This window comes from Crinia signifera, chromosome 8, assembly GCF_055691185.1.
Source record: "Crinia signifera chromosome 8, ASM5569118v1, whole genome shotgun sequence".
NCBI lineage: Eukaryota > Metazoa > Chordata > Amphibia > Anura > Myobatrachidae > Crinia > Crinia signifera.
The window spans coordinates 34,039,201-34,058,865 of record NC_139224.1 but is presented as its reverse complement, the minus strand read 5'-3'; the positions used below and the strand labels follow the sequence as shown (position 1 = coordinate 34,058,865).

Below are 19,665 nucleotides of genomic sequence, written 5' to 3'. Positions count from 1 at the left end.
GTGTATGTTCAAATCGCTTAGTGTGGGCACCCAGCAAAGTAATCTACAGCGTGGGAGCAGTGAGTGTGCCGGTCTATTGGAGTTGTTTTATATATTTATATATAAATATATATATATATATATATATATATATATATATATATATATAGCATGCGAGTAGGTGAGGCCGGCACTCCCCTGGTTGCCAGTGGATACTTGCCCCGGTGCCCTCCAAGGTATGTGATACCGGAATACAAACACAGGCTGGTAGGGCGGCACTCAAGGGTCCTGGTATGGAAAAATGAGATTCCAAACTGTGGGTTCCTTATCGACGTTTCAGTCGGCTAAGACTTTTATTTATTAGATGGTAAATATATACCTACCGGTGTTGATTTGGACACAAAGCAATATACCTACCGGTGTTGATTTGGACACAAAGCAAATCCTCCATAATATTGAATGCTAGCTGGAAAATCCATATTCATCATTATATATATTTTTTATCATTGATTTTTTTCCATTTTTTGAGAATTCTCATATGAAATGTACAATGTGAGATATTTTTATTCATCTGTTTATTAATTAAACTATTTTATTCAGCCATTGTATTAAACTCTTTCCGGAAAAACTCTAGGGCTGTATCTTAGTTTTTTTCTAGTCAGTATTTGATGCCCTACCATCCACTCGGGCATGGAGGGAAAATATAATAGCCCGAAGCATGGCGAGGGGACGTGGTGCACTTCTTTGGTGTCCATGTTGACTGTGTCGACAATCGGGACAAAAAAAGTGAAAAGTCAAGTTGACCTTTTGACTGTCAAACCTTAGCCATGTCGACCTTTTCATGTGTTGACCTCAGGCCTGTTGACCTTCAGTGGTGGACTCAATGCATGCCAACCTTAATTTGGTCGACCCATTGACCCATACCCAACCTGACTAACTTCAGACTGCAAGGTAGAACCGCTTTGTGATAGTATGATGAAGTTCCCATCCATGCTGAGGTCCCTCCCAGTTACACCGTATTCACCTGCTCTCCAAGAATTTGCCAGAGAAACTCCTGATTTTAAGGTAACCCCCTGCTTACCCGAGAGTGGCCAAATAATGCAGAATATTGAGGCACCGCATGCAAGGAAGCTGCATATGAAGGGGTATGTCTGGTGGAGGGACAGATTGGGACTCCCACTGTGCTAGCCACCTATAACTATACCTTCTGCCATGTGGTCAGTGATGGAGCTTGTCGCTGGTGAACTCAGGTGGAAAAAATATAATTTAGGCCTCCCTCCTCCACCCCAACCCAGGTTCACAATATGCAAAACAGCACTGGGAGACAGCGAGAGGCATTGGGTGACAGGGGGAGGCGGGGGGAAGCAGGGTGTGACAGGGGAAAACTGTGGGTGACAGGTTCTGTAGTGGGCCCCTATGTCCTCAGGGGCCCCGGTGCATTGCACCTGCTGCATCAATGGTAATTCTGCCTCTGCATGTGGTGATGTGTTCTGGCAGGTACAATTTTTTTTGCCTCTTAACGTATAGAATATATTGCCCAGAATGCTCAGTGGTCAGTCTGTGTCATTTTAAATTACTAAAAAAAAAAAATCATTTTTTACATTTTATTTCCCAAACCCAAATATATCATTATTTAGAATTCTCAAAACCAACCCCTAACCGAAGAAGCAGCAGAACAGCAAAGCAGTTATTGGTTCATTTATTTCTTTATTATTTATTTATTACCAGTTACTTATATAGCGCACACATATTCCGGAGCGCTTTACAGATAATATTTGAGCATTCACATCAGTCCCTGCCCCGGTGGAGCTTACAATCTATATTGACTACCACATGTACATGCACACACAGACATTCTAGGGTTAATTTGTTGGTAGCCAATTAGCCTACCAGTATATTTTTGGATTGTGGGAGGAGACCGGAGTACCTGGGCCCCACACAAGCACAGGGAGAATATACAAACTCCGCACAGTTAGGGCCATGGTGGGAATCGAACCCATGACCTCAGCGCTGTGAGGCAGTAAAGCTAACCATTACACAGTCCTTGCTGCCCCAAATAAAATTAAATACATATATGACAAGGCAGTTACATATTAAATGACACTCCTCTTGATGATAACTAATGTCTAGAAACAAGAGGGATTTTTTTCTGACCAAAGAACTCTTTGTTTGACTGTGTTTCGTACAGTAAAACCGCTATTTGTCTTCCTGTTCTAGAGACTGATAGTGTGCTTTAGAGTAGCTACTGTACATGTTTTGGAGGAAATCGCACAAGAGAATGTCCTGGAGAGTTTGCAGGTTTAAATGAGGATTAATGTGACTCTGTATATTAAGTTGGTACCTTCGGGAACAGCTCAGCTCATGGAGGTTATAAATACTGTCCACCAAAAATAGGCATATTGTGTAATATAAAACGCAGATTGGAAGATGAAATGATCAATGATATTTTTTATATGTTTTCTCAACAGGTTCTCGGCTCAGACGATAACTGGTATAAGGCTGAACTCCAGGGGAATGAGGGATATGTTCCTAAAAACTATGTGGATATGCATTTTCCAAGGTCGGTATTTACAATGGGTGTGCAGTAACATATAAAAAGATCAATATCATTTAAGAGATCTGTCCCCCAAAGCATTTCATATCAATACTTTCTGGTGGCTATTAAGGGGCTGATTCAGAGATAGTGGCTTTTCACAGCAGATGAATCTTTGAATGCAGTTACTGTGCATGTTGGATAATGGCTGTCATCCATTGGCCACATTATTGTTGCATCCTTCTGCGAATCAGTTTCATTTTAAGAGTAATATTGCTAATTTCTCCTAATTCTCAGCAATGTCATTAGCTACACATTGTGGGGTTTATTTACTAAGGCAGAAGTTCTATTGAAGATATTGGGGGACACTTTGTGGGATGAGAGATTCAGAAATTGAGAGATATGGAAAGAAATCTCCATTTTTTTTTTAAAGTGGCAATCATTTACAATGCAAAATCATACTGGCTTTGCAGTGGAAATGATTGCCGCTTTAAAATAACTGGAGGTTTCTTACCAAATTTATCACTTTCTGAATCTCTCATCCTATTACATTTCCCCAGGGATGTCTTTGTTTCCCAAAACAAAAAATGACTCGTTTCCAGTTACAAATCACTTTAAGATAAATTATCTAAAGCTTATCAATGCTATAAAAATTCTCCCTCCCCTACTACTACATTCTTATTGTAATACTAAAAATGATTTAGATAATTTGTTCACAATTATGAACAATAGACACTCTTTTTATAGGGATCGTCCTTTTCATAGATTTGGAAACGAGAGAGATCACTTGTGATCCCTTCTTCCCTTATTCAAAATATTCTATGACCTGTTGGCTTAAGGCCCCCATACACTAGCCGATTTTGGTCAGATTTCAGCCAGATCAGTCGGATCTGGCCGAAATCGGACCAAAATCGGCTAGTTTTGATGTCCCCTCAGATCCGATGCGCGGTCCCGTGCGCATCGGATCTGCGTCGGGTGGTCGGACCTGCTGCACGTCCGACCACCCGACTTGGGACCTAGTGGGGCGGCGAGGCGGTAGAGGGAGCAGGGGGGGCTGGGGACGCTGCGGGAGACACAGGCGGCATAGAGCCGCGCAGGGGGAGCCGGCGGGAGCTGTCAGTATTGAATAAAAAAAAAAAGCCCATACAATGCATGGGCGGCCTGTGATTGGCTGAGCGCTCTCTCAGCCAGTCAGCAATTGGCTGAGAGAGCGCTCAGCCAATCACAGGCTGCCCATTCATTGTATAGGCTTTTTTTTTCTAGCACTGACAGCTCCCGCCGGCTCCCCCTGCCCGGCTCTATGCCGCCTGTGTCCCCCGCAGCGTCCCCAGCAGCGGGGTACACAGACGCTGTCCCCGCAGCGTTACCAGCAGCGGGGGACACAGACGCTGTCCCCGCAGCGTTACCAGCAGCGGGGGACACAGACGCTGTCCCCGCAGCGTTACCAGCAGCGGGGGACACAGACGCTGTCCCCGCAGTGTCCCCAGCCCCCCTGCTCCCACCTCTGTAGCCCCCCCCCCCTGCTCCCCGGGTTTTTTACATGTGATAAATCGAGACGATTTATCACATGTAAAAAATCAAGCAGCCGGGGAAGCTCAGGGGGAAGTCGGGGGCGACTTGTCCTAAGGACAAGTCACCCTAGTGTATGGGGGCCTTTAGTGATGGTGTCTGGTACAGACATCTCACGTTTGTCACTGATATTGACACCCAGCCAACGTGAGATGCTGAGTGAAGATTTTGGGACACTACTTCGGTCCCGACCCTTGATTGTGATTCGGCATCTCGTTTGGTTGTATTGATACACAAGAGGGGGGTTATGGATAAGTAGGTCACCAGCAAGTACGTCGACAAGCATAAGGTCAACACCACTAGGTTGACATGTAGGAAGCTGTGCAATCAGGTCTGAATCGGGGGAACTATAACTGTATAAGAATGCTTAGATATGCCTTCACTGTGCCTCGTTCTGCTGCTGCTGAGCGTGTTGTGACTTCTGTGTTATTAGAGTGATTTCATTATGCAGGTAATGTTCCTATTTAAGTGCTAATTTCACACTGCTACAAACAAAAGACAATCGAAAATATTTGATGTTTTCAGAATTTCATTATGTTTAAATTTTTTCTCCAGTGGTTAATCCTAATAGGTCTCAAATAAAACATCAGTAAACAAGATATTATATAACCGGCTAAATCCTATTGCATGCGGCATATAATTATCCTGTTTATTTCTGTTTACCTCCGAAGCCTTTTCTGCGAGTCAGGAGAATAAAGGAGAATAAAATGAATGTATACTGTATACTGTACATGTTTCTAATTCAACCTGTGTCTGTCTGTAAACAGAACATTTAGCATCAATTATTAAGCACAGTACAATCACCTGTCTCTGGTACTAGACCAGGGGTTCTCAAACTCTGTCCTCAGGACCCCACACAGTTCATGTTTTCCAGGTCACCCAGCAGGTGCATTCATTACTCACGGATACATTTTATTTTTTATTTTTGTTATGGGATCAATTTTTATTTTAAAAGATCCACAGGTGGAGCTAACTATTTCACACATGCACTGTGTGGGGTCCTGAGGACCGACTTTGAGAACCTGTGTTCTAGAACACACAGAAATACTGTGCAGCTGGTGCAGTGTTGCATCCAGGCTTGTTTTCAGATCATAAGTTGTTTAAATGCATGTACCGAAAACAAGAACCCATATCTATAGGTGCCGGCCCTACATGGCGGGCTTATATAGAGCTTCAATTTTAAACATGGAAACAATGTTTAATTTAAAGACAGCAAAGTTTCAACATAACCATGTTGTCATCAGCCTTTCTGTCTCTCTCTCTCTCTCTCTCTCTCTCTATATATATATATATATATATATATATATATATATATATATATATATATATATTACACAATATCTCTAGAGTTTGCGCTAAGCAGGGTCGGTCGCTTGATAACACTTGATCTCCTACTAGAGAGATCCACAACCAATAGCCAAACCAATAGTGTTATGTAGCGCCCTATATAATTAATCGAGATACTTCTAGTCTTTCCTTTATAATACCATGATTACCATCAGCATTTTCCGATATAAAACATTTATTAAAACATTTAAAACAGATCACAATACAAATCTTGAGGCAAGTTTTCTAGTACAGACGTATTCTTTGGATTTATGGATCGTAATGGTTTTCAATGGTTATCCAACGCGTTTTGTCTCTTTATGAGACTTCATCAGGGGTGAACAATTTTATATTAGATCTTAATAGGTCTTTTATCAACAATAATTTTGCTAGTTTGCAGAAATACAGGGACCGTTTATAGGCTCAAGTTTTTTACTCTAATGGATAGAGGAGTACGCTCCTGGATCTTTCTATTATGTTAGAGATCTTTAGGCAATGGGCGGTTGCCCATACTTGAAGATTGAAGAACTATTGTTTATTCATAATTTTTAGGTACCATTAATGAATCATTACTGTTCTTAAGTCCTAATTTGAATAAAGTTTTTTTGAGTATAATTTTTGAAGTGTGGTCCCCTTATATAATATTTGGGAGTATACTCCAATTTCCAATAAGCAAACTCCTTAAGGATCACAGGAGTGAAGATGTGGTCCAAAAAAAGACCTTTCTGGCTCCTAGAGATGTGCGCTCTCCTGTGTCCAAACACCAAGTATTATGAATAAACAATAGTTCTTCAATCTTCAAGTACGGGCAACCGCCCATTGCCTAAAGATCTCTAACATAATAGATCCATTGAAAACCATTACGATCCATAAATCCAAAGAATACGTCTGTACTAGAAAACTTGCCTCAAGATTTGTATTGTGATCTGTTTTAAATGTTTTAATAAATGTTTTATATCGGAAAATGCTGATGGTAATCATGGTATTATAAAGGAAAGACTAGAGGTATCTCGATTAATTATATAGGGTGCTACATAACACTATTGGTTTGGATATATATATATATATATATATATATATATGACTCCCCAACAGTGGTATAGCACCCAGAGTATTTCAATAGTCTGTAAGTTCCATAATGGTCCAAACAATGAATAAAGTAATGATTTTCCAATATTGTATTTTATTTGTCTCTTCAATGGTAGTATGACAAAAGTCCCTATATATATATATATTTTTTTTTTTTTTTTTTTTTTGAGAGCTAACTGACAGCACTTCGAAGCACCACAAATCCTCCAATATAACACTACAAGGATCAGCATACCTTCCAACCACTTATCCCGTCCATGGCCCACAGGACAATAATACACAGAATGGAAGTTGCTCGGATCAATTTCATGGCCAGGTGCATGCATAGGCGTGCGCACATTGAGTGTTAGGGGTGCACAGGCACCCCTTAATGCTGTGCCCACCCTTATGAACACCTCCCTGCCGCTAGCAATACCAGAAATACCTTTTACCAAAGACTTTTGCTTTTTAGACCTGTATTCCATTTAAAGAAGCGCCCATCAATCAATAATATGTGTTCGCATTGGTAATTGTACTAGACCATTGTCATATCACTACATACCTGTGTCATCCATATACTGTATGTGTATGACTTTATTTGCATGTGCTGTTAGTGTTACACAGAGTAATTAGAAGATGAAAACTAAAATAGGCAGAAGATTATGGTGTGGCTGAGAGACTTTTTATATTGTAGCGAGTGCCAATATATGATGGAAGACACGCCTGATTGGCAGTGTTAGACACGCCCAATAGGTGGAGCTACTCACACTCCTTTGACTGTGCACCCCCTAATAAAATGAGCTGCGCACGCCTATGGGTGCATGTAAGGGTTAAACAAACCCTGCAAACACATTGCCCCAGCACCCTGCAAAAATATTGGAAGAGGTTTCTCAGTAGCATTTAAATAATGTAACAATAGTCCTCATTTTAGTCTATAGATAGAACATTACATTAGTGCACGTCCCTTGTAAATATTAAGATAATAACATAGCTGTGAGTAATAAGCAGATAATTGATGTTGGGAATTAAATTGGAGCGTCTCTAAAATAGAACATTTACATCTCCAGCGCTGGCCAAAGACCAAAAATGTATACTTACTGTATTCCAATATTAAAGTCTATTTTATACATTAGAAATCAGAAAGCTGCTAATATGCGGCATTTCCCCGACATTTACAATATAACTCACCAAGCAGAAAAAACCTGAGTTTGATTATACACATAATTAGGCATATTTGTGTCTAGAACTATTTAGATGAATCATTACACACTGTGTATTAACACTGAGTGACTTGCTGGATGAGACAAGCCTCAATATAAATATAATTGTCTGCATATTTTAAATCACATTGAGAATGTACATTTGTCTGCAAAAATTTCATGTTGACACAAAAAAATGGGAAAACATTACAAATGTGCCAAAAATATGCTATCGTGTCTATATTGATGATAAGAATCAATCTACAGTATTAGCATAGTTCCCTACCCCCCTGCATTCTGCAGGAGACTCCCTGAAATTGCAGCAATCTCCCTCTCTCCCTCATAAGTCTAGCAATCTCCCTCATGTCACCTTGCCCACATTATGTAGCTGTTCATAGGCGTGCGCTGCACATTTTATTAGGGGGTGCACCATCAAAGGGGTGTGCCTAACACCACCTATTGGGCATGTCTAACACATCCATTGGGTGTGTCTAACACTGCCAATCAGGCGTGTCTTACATCATCTATTGGCACTCACTACAATATGAAATGTCTCTCAGCCACTCTATAATCTCTTGCATATTTCAGTTTTAAGGTGTGTACACACGGGTGCGATATGGCTTCCGATGTTGACGATATAGTGCACATCGGAAGCCATATCGTATACCGATTGTGTACTTTTCAGGGATTGCGAGCCCGATGCGCTGCCGATGCGCGCTCCCGAGTGAGCGCAAATCGGCAGCGACATAGTGAGGGCAGGCAAGACTATATAGTGCAGATCTGCACTATATAGTCTTTGTGCCTGAATACTCACTATAGCTCCGGCGGCCAGAGGGAGAGGGGCTTCTCCTGGGGCTGCGCTGCAGGGCTGATGACCCAGAAGAAGTCCGCCTAAAGAGGAGGGCGGGGGGTGTGGCCTGATGTCTGCACGGCGGGGGGAGCTGTTTGATGTGCCGCGGCCCCGGGTGTCGCAGCACGCTGACATCCCGGCACCCTGGTGACAGGTACTGTCCTCTGCTCTCCTTCATGTTCTTACACTGTCGACATGCTGCCGTGCGATGCGAGTCCCGATGTCCTCAGATCGCATCGGGACTCGCATCGCACGGCAGCATGTCGACCGTGTGTACACACCATTACTCTTCTAATTACTCTGTGTAACAGTACATGCAAATAAAATCACAAACATATATGGATGACGCAGGTATGTAGTGATATGACAATGCTCTAGTACAAGTAACAATGCAAAACACACATAATTGATTGGGCGCTTCTTTTAATGAAATACAGTTCTAAAAAGCAAAAGTCTTTGGTAAAAGGTATTGCTGGTATTGCTAGGAGCAGGAAGGCATTCATAAGGTTGGGTGTGCACAGCATAAGGGGGTGCCTGTGCACCCCTAACACTTAATGTGCGCACACCTATGTAGCTGTTACATTTTGGGGGGGGGAGGAATGAGAGATAGATACATTACACTGAATCATCAGTAACATTTCCCAGCTTTAGTGATAAATCAGTGATCCCACAATGAAGGCTACATGCATTGCTTGTGGCTATTTATATGGAACAATCCCTGATACATATTAGTGACCTTTCTTGAGCAAGTTCAGTATAGTATCTCTTACTAACTGCTTTGGGGCTCATCTACATTTGGATATAAGTCATTTTAGAAGATTCCTCTCAGATGTAGCAGTACACACCCACGCTTCTAGGTGCCACGTTCACAATCTCTTTTCACAATCTCTCCATATATGGAACTAGACACGCCATTTGGGTGGAGCATGACAAGCCCCCCCCCCCCCCCCCCCCCCCAATGGGGTGCTGTGCAAAATTCTATTACCAACTATAATCTCCCTGAAACTAGTAGTAGGCAAGTATAAGTATTAGCATGGCACAGGCACAGGTGACAAAAGTGCATATGGAGCAGTACTATGGCACTGGCGGATTTAGGGGGGGGGGCACCCAGGCACGTCCCCCCCCTGTCATTTCTGACACTTTTTTTGCTCTTTTAAGTTGCCGCCCGTCCTCCTGCCCCCCGTTCCGAATGCTGAAGCCAGGAGAGGCTTCAGAAGAAAATGTGGGTAATACTGCACATTTTCTTCTGAAGCCTCTCCTGGCTTCAGCGTTCCCAATAGTGCATTGCGCGGGTGCACGTGTGACGTCACCGCGCACCCGCACAGTGCAGGGATGAGGGATTTGGCCGCGGAGGTGGGAAAAGGGAGGGAGGAAGGGAGCGCGGCTACTTGCTGTGAGATGGCAGAGGGAGGCGAGAGGCTGCTGTGAGGGGGCAGAGCGGCCTGCAGTTACCAGCATCAGGGAGCAGTGCTAGTGCATGAAGTAACCCTCCATGTGCCTGTCAGCGGTAAGATGCTTTTTTTCTGTGTGTTATCTGGCACTGTTGGGGCATGTGTGTTATCTTATGGGGGCATGTGTGTTATCTGGCACCGTGGGGGCATATGTGTTATCTGGCACGGTGGGGGCATGTGTGTTATTTGGCACTGTTGGGGCATGTGTGTTATCTTATGGGGGTATATGTGTTATCTGGCACCGTGGGGGCATGTGTGTTATCTGGCACCGTGGGGGCATGTGTGTTATCTGGCACCGTGGGGGCATGTGTGTTATCTGGCACCGTGGGGGCATGTGTGTTATCTGGCACCGTGGGGGCATGTGTGTTATCTGGCACCGTGGGGGCATGTGTGTTATTTGGCACCGTGGGGGCATGTGTGTTATCTGGCACCGTGGGGGCATGTGTGTTATCTGGCACCGTGGGGGCATGTGTGTTATCTGGCACCGTGGGGGCATGTGTGTTATCTGGCACCGTGGGGGCATGTGTGTTATCTGGCACCGTGGGGGCATGTGTGTTATCTGGCACCTTGGGGGCATGTGTGTTATCTGGCACCGTGGGGGCATGTGTGTTATTTGGCACCGTGGGGGCATGTGTGTTATCTGGCACCGTGGGGGCATGTGTGTTATCTGGCACCGTGGGGGCATGTGTGTTATCTGGCACCGTGGGGGCATGTGTGTTATCTGGCACCGTGGGGGCATGTGTGTTATCTGGCTCCGTGGAGGCATGTATGTTATCTGGCACCGTGGGGCATGTGTGTTATCTGGCACCGTGGGGCATGTGTGTTATTTGGCACCATGGGTCAGAATGTGAATTTTTACTCATTGCCTCTGTGAGAATGTGAATATTGGCTTATTCTCTGTGTCAGAATATGAATTTAAACGCTAAGTAGACACTGATATATAATATAATATAGAGGCAACTGTACAGTGCTGACAATGGGTATAATATAATATAATGGTCCGTGGCTTAACGTGTAATGGGAATCATGGTGCAAATTTTTGGCGCGACTATGGCGCGCATTGTCCTTCTTTGTTGCGCTTGTTATGAATTTTCATGTAATCTTTGTGGCATTATGTGAATTTTGGCTCAATCCATGTGGCATTATGTGAATTTTGGCTCAATCCATGTGGCATTATGTGAATTTTGGCTCAATTCATGTGGCATTATGTGAATTTTGGCTCAATCCATGTGGCATTATGTGAATTTTGTGTAGAATAATGTGTTGAAGTGGTATATGGTATTGTACATTACACCAATTTGGGCTCATTTCCTTGGGCTCATTTCCTATAATTGCGTATGCTATTTTGTTGCATAATGTGTAGAAGTGGTCTATGGTGTACAGCTAGGGATCCAACAGCAGATCCCTAGCCGTACACTTCCGGTTTCACTCTAATAGGTTCAGGAGTGTCATAGGAACCCTACCAGATAACTGTGTGAACTGCTGATATTGGTCACAGACCTCACTGTTGTGCTATCTGCCCACATTTGGCGACCTTATACGTTTATTGCTACTTATGGTCCAGTGTTGTGATATACATCCTTAATTGTTGGATACTATATGAAATCCTGTATCCTGCAGAAGTGTTAATACATCTTGCCGACTTAACGTCCGCTAAGCCCCTGATGAAGTCAATTCGTTGACGAAACGCGTTGGGCCTGCACCATCATCTATACCAATAACAGACCTGCTGTGTTTTAAATGATTGAAGTCTTTGTGAAGACTACTTATTAAATGTTCAATTTTAAATTGTTGAGTTTTCTTTAGCGCACTGTAAACTATTTCTGTATTTCTATTTGCCTATTTGGACTCGGCTAACAGGGGTCCATTAGAGTTGCTGCTACTGTTCCACTTTGGGCGCGGTTTAGGTATTTTCCTGTGGAGAGAGAGAGAGAGACTATTTCAGAATACAGCCACAGAAGCGAAGCGATATCAATGGTTTTAATTAATGGATTGAAACTCACAGGGGAGGAGAGGTGCCCCGTTTGGAGCAGGAGCCCAGCAGCAGATGACTCCATTGCCTCCCAGAGTTACGCCTCTGCCTACAACTATACACAGCTCAGCATGACTTGTCTTTTAAGGGCCCTACACAACCGCATACACACTTGCCGATGCTGGCGGGGAAGAGAGCAACGGGAGGAGGGAGACGGGGGGGAGCGATGGTCATGGGAGAGGGTCATTAACGATGCGCGAGATTGCACATCGTAAATTCAGTGTATACACTGGGGCAGATGTAGGAAGCAGTGATAAGGGAAGAGAAGTGATCCAGTAAAGAACTTGCCTGTGACAACCAATCAGCAATGAAGTAACATCTATAATTTGCATAATAATTAGCATAATATTAAATAATACAGAGCAGCTGATTGGTCGCCATGGGCAACTCCTCCACTGGCTTACTTATCCTCCCTTATCACTTCTTCATACTTCTGCCCCACTAGGCAATATAATAAAAGATGTCGCTCAGAAGGGTCAAGTCAAGGGGTGAAATTTAATAGGGTGAGAGATTTAGAAAGTGAGAGATTTGGTAAGAAATCTCCAGATTTCTTACCAAATCTCTCATCCTATTAAATTTCACCCTGTATATTTTTAAATGTACTTGACTACAAATCCATATGTTACAAAATAATTAATTTGTTTGGTTCAAATATTTATAGAATATTTACTAATGAATGAAAACATGGTGCAGCCGGAAGTAATCTCTTCCTTCTGATCTTCCTATGGCAGATGGTATTGTGAGAACATTACCCGCACAGAAGCTGAGAACGCACTCATGGGCAAGCGAGTTGGATCTTTCATCATTCGTGCCAGTCAGACATCCAAAGGGGAATTCTCTATCTCAGTCAGGTATGCTAGCCATGCATTGGTATTACAGGTGGTCACACTGTGTTCAGTTGGTGTTGCAGGACATCTTATCATGCAGCAGGTACATAGCTAAGGATAAGAGCACTTCAGTATTATTTACAGAGTATTCTTTCTGCTACTTCAAATCTTTTGCATAGTATCCAAGAAATGTTTTAACAGCTGTTTAAATCCTTGTGTGACAGGTGCAGGGGAAATAACATCAAATTCTATGATGCCATTTTTTTGAAGGATTTTTTTGCTGCGGGCCCAAAACTCTGCTTACAGCTTTACAACAGCTGTCAATGCAAAATATCGGTTTTTAGTGACACTAGCAAAGCAAAACCCATTTATTTCGGTATGACACCGTATTTATTCAAAAACAAGTTATGGAATAAAAACACAGTATAAAATACTTTCATAGGACACCACTCTAAAGGCCCATACACACTGAGTGATTTTTTCCCCCTTGCCAGCGATTTTGACGGGGTGGAGAACTTTTCATAGCAGGACGCTATGGAAAGCCATCCCCCTTATCGGTCATCTGCTGGTAATACAATCAGATGAGTGCCATGGCCAGTGATGATGCCGGAGCACACATCAACGCTCACCGCTCATTGCTTGCCCATACACACTAGGGGATGTGGTCATTTGGTCGACAGTCATTAGGTCGACAACATTAGGTCGACATGGGAAAAGGTCTACATGGGTCTAGGTCAACATGGGAAAAGGTCGACATGGTTCTAGGTCGAAAAAACATTAGTTCGACAGGTCGTTAGTTCGACAGGTCATTAGCTGGACAGTGTTTAGGTCGACAGTAAAAAGGTCAACATGGGGTATTGCACTGTTTTTTGAGCCGACATGTGCCGAGAGGAGGTATTTTATGCTCTACCATCCATTAGGGTGTGATGGGAGAAAAAAATAGTGTGCCGAGCGAAGCGAGGCACCATGCCGGACGCATTGCGAGTGTAGCGAGTGATGCAAGGGGATGCGGTGCACGTTAAACTGTGTCCATGTCGACTGTATTGACATTCAGGTAAAAAACTGTGAAAAACCCCATGTCGACCTTTTGACTGTCGACCTAGACATTGTCGAACTAATGACCTGTCGAGCTAATGACCTTTCCACCTAGAACCATGTCCACCTTTCCCTATGTTGACCTAGACCCATGTCGACCTTTTCCCATGTCGACCTAATGACCGTCGACCATCATGCTGTAGACCAAATGATCCCAACCCACACTAGTCGGCTTTTGAGCTGAAACAAATAATTCTCTATTTGGCAGAAGAACAGATCTGACCAAGTAGCGACCAACCCAGCATAGGAACCCAGACAAACCTGTGTAAAACGCTTCTTCACATGCACTATATGAAAAAACCCGCTATTTGCATCCATGATGAGTGGTCACGCGACTCATCAATTAGTCTGAATGACATTTGTTTATTCAGAAAATGCATACAAAATGTGTTTCATCTCACACAACTTGTATAAAAGTCTATACAGGTAAGTCCTCATTCAGCTCACATGAGATATATATGTATTGAGGTACACCAATCACAGCAAAGGTGCTTACTGCGGCTGATGACATGCACCTATACAGCGGCGTAACTACATTTTGGGCGCCCCCCCGCCGTTAAAGGGAGGGCGCCCAGCCACTCACCCGCCCCTCCGCCCGCCGTCTTACCTAGGTTCAGTACGCGCTGGTCCCGGCTCCCTCCTTATGCTATGAGGACCACCACAAAATGTCCGCCCCCATACAGCAGACAGTTTCAGAGAACTGTGTGCTATATGGGGGCGGCCATTTTGTTGTGGTCCTCAGCAGAAGGGAGCCGGGACCAGCGCGTACTGAACACAGGTAAAGACTGGGGATGGGGGGGTTTGCGGGGGTTGGTGCGGCGGGCAGCGGGGTTTAACTATAGCACTGCAGCCCCCGGCGCCCGCACATGCATAGCACCCCCCCGCGGTCGCGGGGGTTGCGGTGCTATAGTTACGCCACTGCACCTATAACCAGTGGCGTAAGTTCCTCCCAGTTGCCCAGAGGTAAGATGCATAGGCGAATCTAGGGGGTGGTCCGGGGGTGCACAGGACCACCCATTAGCCCATTTTGTAGCTGAGGGAAGGGGCTTTCCAACGAGCCCAGCCCCGTGTCTCTAGCCCCCTGGGCACCGGAGATACGGCCAGGCAAAGCTGGAATGTTTTCCCTATAGAATAACATGGGACCCACTAATTCCGACCCCCACCTAGTTCAATGGCTGCCAGTTCCCCCTTCGGCATCACTGAAGCTCGAGGTTGATCTCAGTCAAACCCAAATTGCTGGGCCTTCAATCTGATACCAGGCTGGATCCATATGGGTTAATTGGTTCCAGGGATATTGAGGTTAAACCATTTTTTTCATTTCTTAAATGTAATTTCATGACTATTTATGTTCTTTGAGGGCAGATTTCTCTGGAACCAAACAGCCCAGTTTCACAGGACCAAAATCATTCGAAGCCAACTCAAAAGTTCTTCAATATGATACTTGTCTCATGTAAATGGGTCAGTTGGTTCCGAAGATATAGCTGGTTGGTTAAAGGGGGGTAAGGAGAGGGGAGTGGTTGTCTCTCCCCCTCACACCAGAAAATGCAGGGACTAGGCTGGTGTATAAGGGGTCAGCTTGGGAATGTCCCTGCATGATCCTGGGACCATATTCCCGGGTAAATCCCTGCATCTTCTGTTGTGAAAGGGGTATTATTTCAAACAGCCGTGAACTGCAGTGCTCTGAATACAGTCGGGCAGCCCCCTGCTCTCTGCCCAGCTGTCAATGACTGTCATCCCTGCAGCTTCCGCTCCAATTCTTCTCCCCGCTTTCGCCTCAGCCCGCCCCCCCTTTAATCATGTGCGGCATCATGTGTAATGGGTACTATGGTGCCATCAAGCAAGAACCCCCTAGCAATGAGCACGTAGGTAAGCAGCACTTATGTGGCAAATATGTAATGGGCATTACGGTTTGTTATATAGTATGTAATGGGCATCATGATGTGTGGCTTTATGTGTAATGGGTATTACTGAGTTTGCTAAAATGTGTAATGGGCATTACTGTGTATGGTCTAAAGTGTAATACAACACCCGTTTTTGTGATGCCACGCCTCCTTCCCATGAGGCCACGTCCCCTACTGTTATGTCTGCATCTGGGACCACCCATTACCATAATTCTAGATTCGCCTATGGTAAGATGTATATTGGTGCCCAGTGAAACAGTGAAAATCCCCATGTTGACCTTTTGACTGTCGACCTAGACATTGTCGAACTAACGACCTATCGAGCTAATGACCTTTCGACCTAGATCCATGTCCACCTTTTCCCATGTTGACCTAGACCCATGTCGACCTAATGACTGTCAACCATCATGCTGTAGACCAAATGATCCCAACCCACACTAGTCGGCTTTTAAATTGAAAGAACAAAACGGAGCTGCTTTCAGCTCAGAATCGCCCAGTGTGTGGGGGCCTTTACAGCATGTGATAAGGGGAAACATTTGTTTTTTACATGTAACCTTTTCAAGAAGCCCCAGAGTGTTTTATCCAAACCTAACCCTTTCCGAAAGTCTTTGGTTCCTTATACTCTTATCATACCAGCCCTACTCAGATTGGTTCTCGGGGGTTATTCAGAGTCGGTCGCTGATGTTCCAATTTGCAGATCACGCAATTATCAAATGACTGGACATTTAAATATTCTCCTCTCCGGGAAAAGCCCGGAGAGGAGAGTTTCAGCAGCTGCTCGGGGGCGAGGCTTGAGCGTGACATCACTAAGCCCCGCCCCATGATGTTAAACAGGTGAATTTGCGTATTTCCGTGGAGGGGGCGGGGCTAAAATTATGCAATTTTGCCATTTTAGCCGCCCCGTCCTCTGAGACCCGCAGATTGTGGCATTTAAATGCCGCGATCGGGGGCGCAGCGGGGGTCCCTCCTGAATCCGGGAGGGTTGCCCACCCTTCCGGGGGCCGGGAGGGGGACCCGATTTTCGGGAGACTCCCGACCATTCCGGGAGGGTAGGCAAACCTGATTTAATCACAATCCCCTCGCAAATTTGACTGACAGGAAGCCAGCATTTGGGGTTGGTGACCTGACGCTTTCTGGGGGGTGGAGGGGTGTAAGAAAAAAAAGCAGGCGTGTCCAGGGCCGCCGAGAGGGGGGGTGCTGGAACAAATTACCCAGGCCCAGTCTTGCAGGAGGGGCCCGGCGGGGGCCCTGGTCCAACACCCCTTCCCCTTTGTCCCTCATGAGCAGAAGCAGAACACACGTACAGCATGAGCATCTCAATGACAGCGTGAGAGCTCATGGTGAGCTTGCTGCTAGCAATGCAAATGCTGTAGGTGTGTGCTGCTGCTGCTGAGAAGGGGACAATTACACCCCCACCCCCCTCGACTTTAGACTTTTTCACCCCCTCTAAACGTTGTGGGGGCGTGGCCTAACCACGGAGATGGCCACACCACCCACTATTAGGCCATGCCCCCAAAATGCTACCAGGGCCCGGCATACCTCTCGGCTGCCCGGGGCATGTCCAAGTGTTTTAAGTGAGGGTATGTGACATCAGTGCCAAGTTGTGGAAGGGTCAGCGTTAAGGCCGACATTAGGCCGAAATCGGACCTGATTTCCCCGGCAGCTTCCAGGGAGGACTCACTCGATGTGCCAAGTTTTGCATGTGATAAATCTCATGCGATTTATCACATGCAACTCCCGGGGAGCTGCAGGTAGAGGGATCCCGGCAAGGGGACATTGAGGGAGCTAGGTGCCGGGCAGGGGGTTCCAGAGAGCCGGGCAGGGGAAGCCTTGAGCCGGGAGACGAGCTGCAAGTAAAATACCTACAAATAAATGGAAAGCCACTAATTGGCTGAGAGAGCTCTCAGTTACAGTGTCAGTGACATCATCAGAGCATCTCTGGATAACAGGGTTGAATATGCTGGGAACCTTTCTTGTACTTCTTGTACTTCTTTATACTATGTATAGTAAAAAATAACTAAACATTTCCCTGTCTTGCTGTCATATACATAATTAAAAGTTTATTTTGCCTTCATATACATGTTTTAATTACATGGTAACATCAATAAATTAACAAAGTGAGTGTATTGATTGATGTGCAGTATACAGGTGTAATATCCCTAATCCAAATATCTCTTATCCAAATTATTCTGAAAACCATACATTCCAGAATGTACTTTTTTTTTCCCTCAAAACTACCGGGGACATCTGTAACTGGCACTACTCAGGACATGATATGTAGCTGGCACTACTGGGGACATCTGTAACAGCACTACTGAAGACATGATATGTAACAGGCACTACTGGGGACATCTGTAACAGCACCACTGGGGACATGATATGTAACTGGCACTACTGGGGACATGTTATGTAGCTGGCACTACTGGGGATATCTGTAACTGACACTACTGGGGACATGATATGTAACTGGCACTACTGGGGACATCTGTAACTGGCACTACTGGGGACATGATATGTAGCTGGCACTACTGGGGACATCTGTAACTGGCACTACTGGGGACATCTGTTGCTGGCACTACTGGGGTCATCTGTAACTGACACTACTGGGGACATGATATGTAGCTGGCACTACTGGGGACATCTGTAATTGGCACTACTGGGGACATGATATGTAACTGGTACTAGTGGAGACATCTGTAACTGACACTGCTGGCGAAAAAATAAAATATGTGTCTGTATTTCATGTGTTTATGAAACATAAATGCAAGATACCGCATTCAAATATAAAATATTCTGAAATACGGAATAATCCATTATCCAAAATTCTTCTGGTCCCGAGCATTTTGGATAAGGGATACGCAACCTGTATAATTATGGAAGTCTATTGCATATACTCTACACTTATTGAGACTACACCTAATTTTCCCATTTTCTCATGGATCACTACATCAGAGAAAAAATGCCGATGGCATGTTATCATCAGGGTACTGGCTTATTACAGGCTGATACTTAAGACACACATTATTTACAATTTAAAGAGAATAGAAGGGATTACTTACAGTAGGTATTGGTAATTGCTATTAGACAGGATGGAAGGAGATGCATTCAAAGTGCATTCGAGGTCACCAAATGCATCTGCTGTTAGATCACCAGATCTTCTGCATCTCCAGCAAGCAGCTAAACAGAGCCTACAAAAGAATACATGCTGGGTATACACTACAAGAGAATGGCCACTATACTGTATGACTAGTAGGTTGGTGGGTGTATGCAAACGTTATGTCAGTGATATATTATGTTGTCTGTGCAGCACAACCAATAACCAATACTTTTTCAACTGCATAGGTTGCGTAGTGCAAGACTTAAGGTGGCCATACACGCTGCGATAGCAGCGTGCAATGCGCGCTCCCGCGGGCATTGCATTGCACAGTACAAAAAGTATGTGCTGCACATACTTTTTGTACTGCTTTCGGATCACATCGCATTGCATGTACATTGCATGCAAAACGCATGCCGTGCGGTGCGATGCGATCTAGCCAATCACGCATGCGATTCTCGCAACGTGTATGGGCACCCTAACACATTGAAATGCCAATCAGTAAGTGTATTCGCTTACCTAGACCAGTCACTATGGTGACATCATAGCTGATAGTTGTAACTAGACCTCTTTGTGCCCTGTACTAGAAGGGATGATTGCCTCTTCCCCAACACCCCCCCCCCCCCCCCCCCGCACACACACACACACAAACACACTGCCACCACCATTTTTCCGCTAGGGACACAAGGCACAAAACTGATCCAGAGGAGGCCCATGTAATCATGTCCCTTCCCATATAAT

The 19,665-nt window shown here is 44.7% G+C and overlaps 1 protein-coding gene across 1 annotated transcript in view; it reads left to right on the top strand.

Moving 5' to 3' along the window:
* Positions 1–19,665, top strand: part of GRAP2 (GRB2 related adaptor protein 2) — a 160,994-nt gene that overhangs the window by 107,535 nt on the left and 33,794 nt on the right. The window contains exons 3-4 of the mRNA XM_083156125.1: positions 2,448–2,539; positions 12,739–12,858. Coding sequence (XP_083012251.1) covers positions 2,448–2,539; positions 12,739–12,858 — 212 coding nt within the window. The remainder of the gene's footprint in view (positions 1–2,447; positions 2,540–12,738; positions 12,859–19,665) is intronic.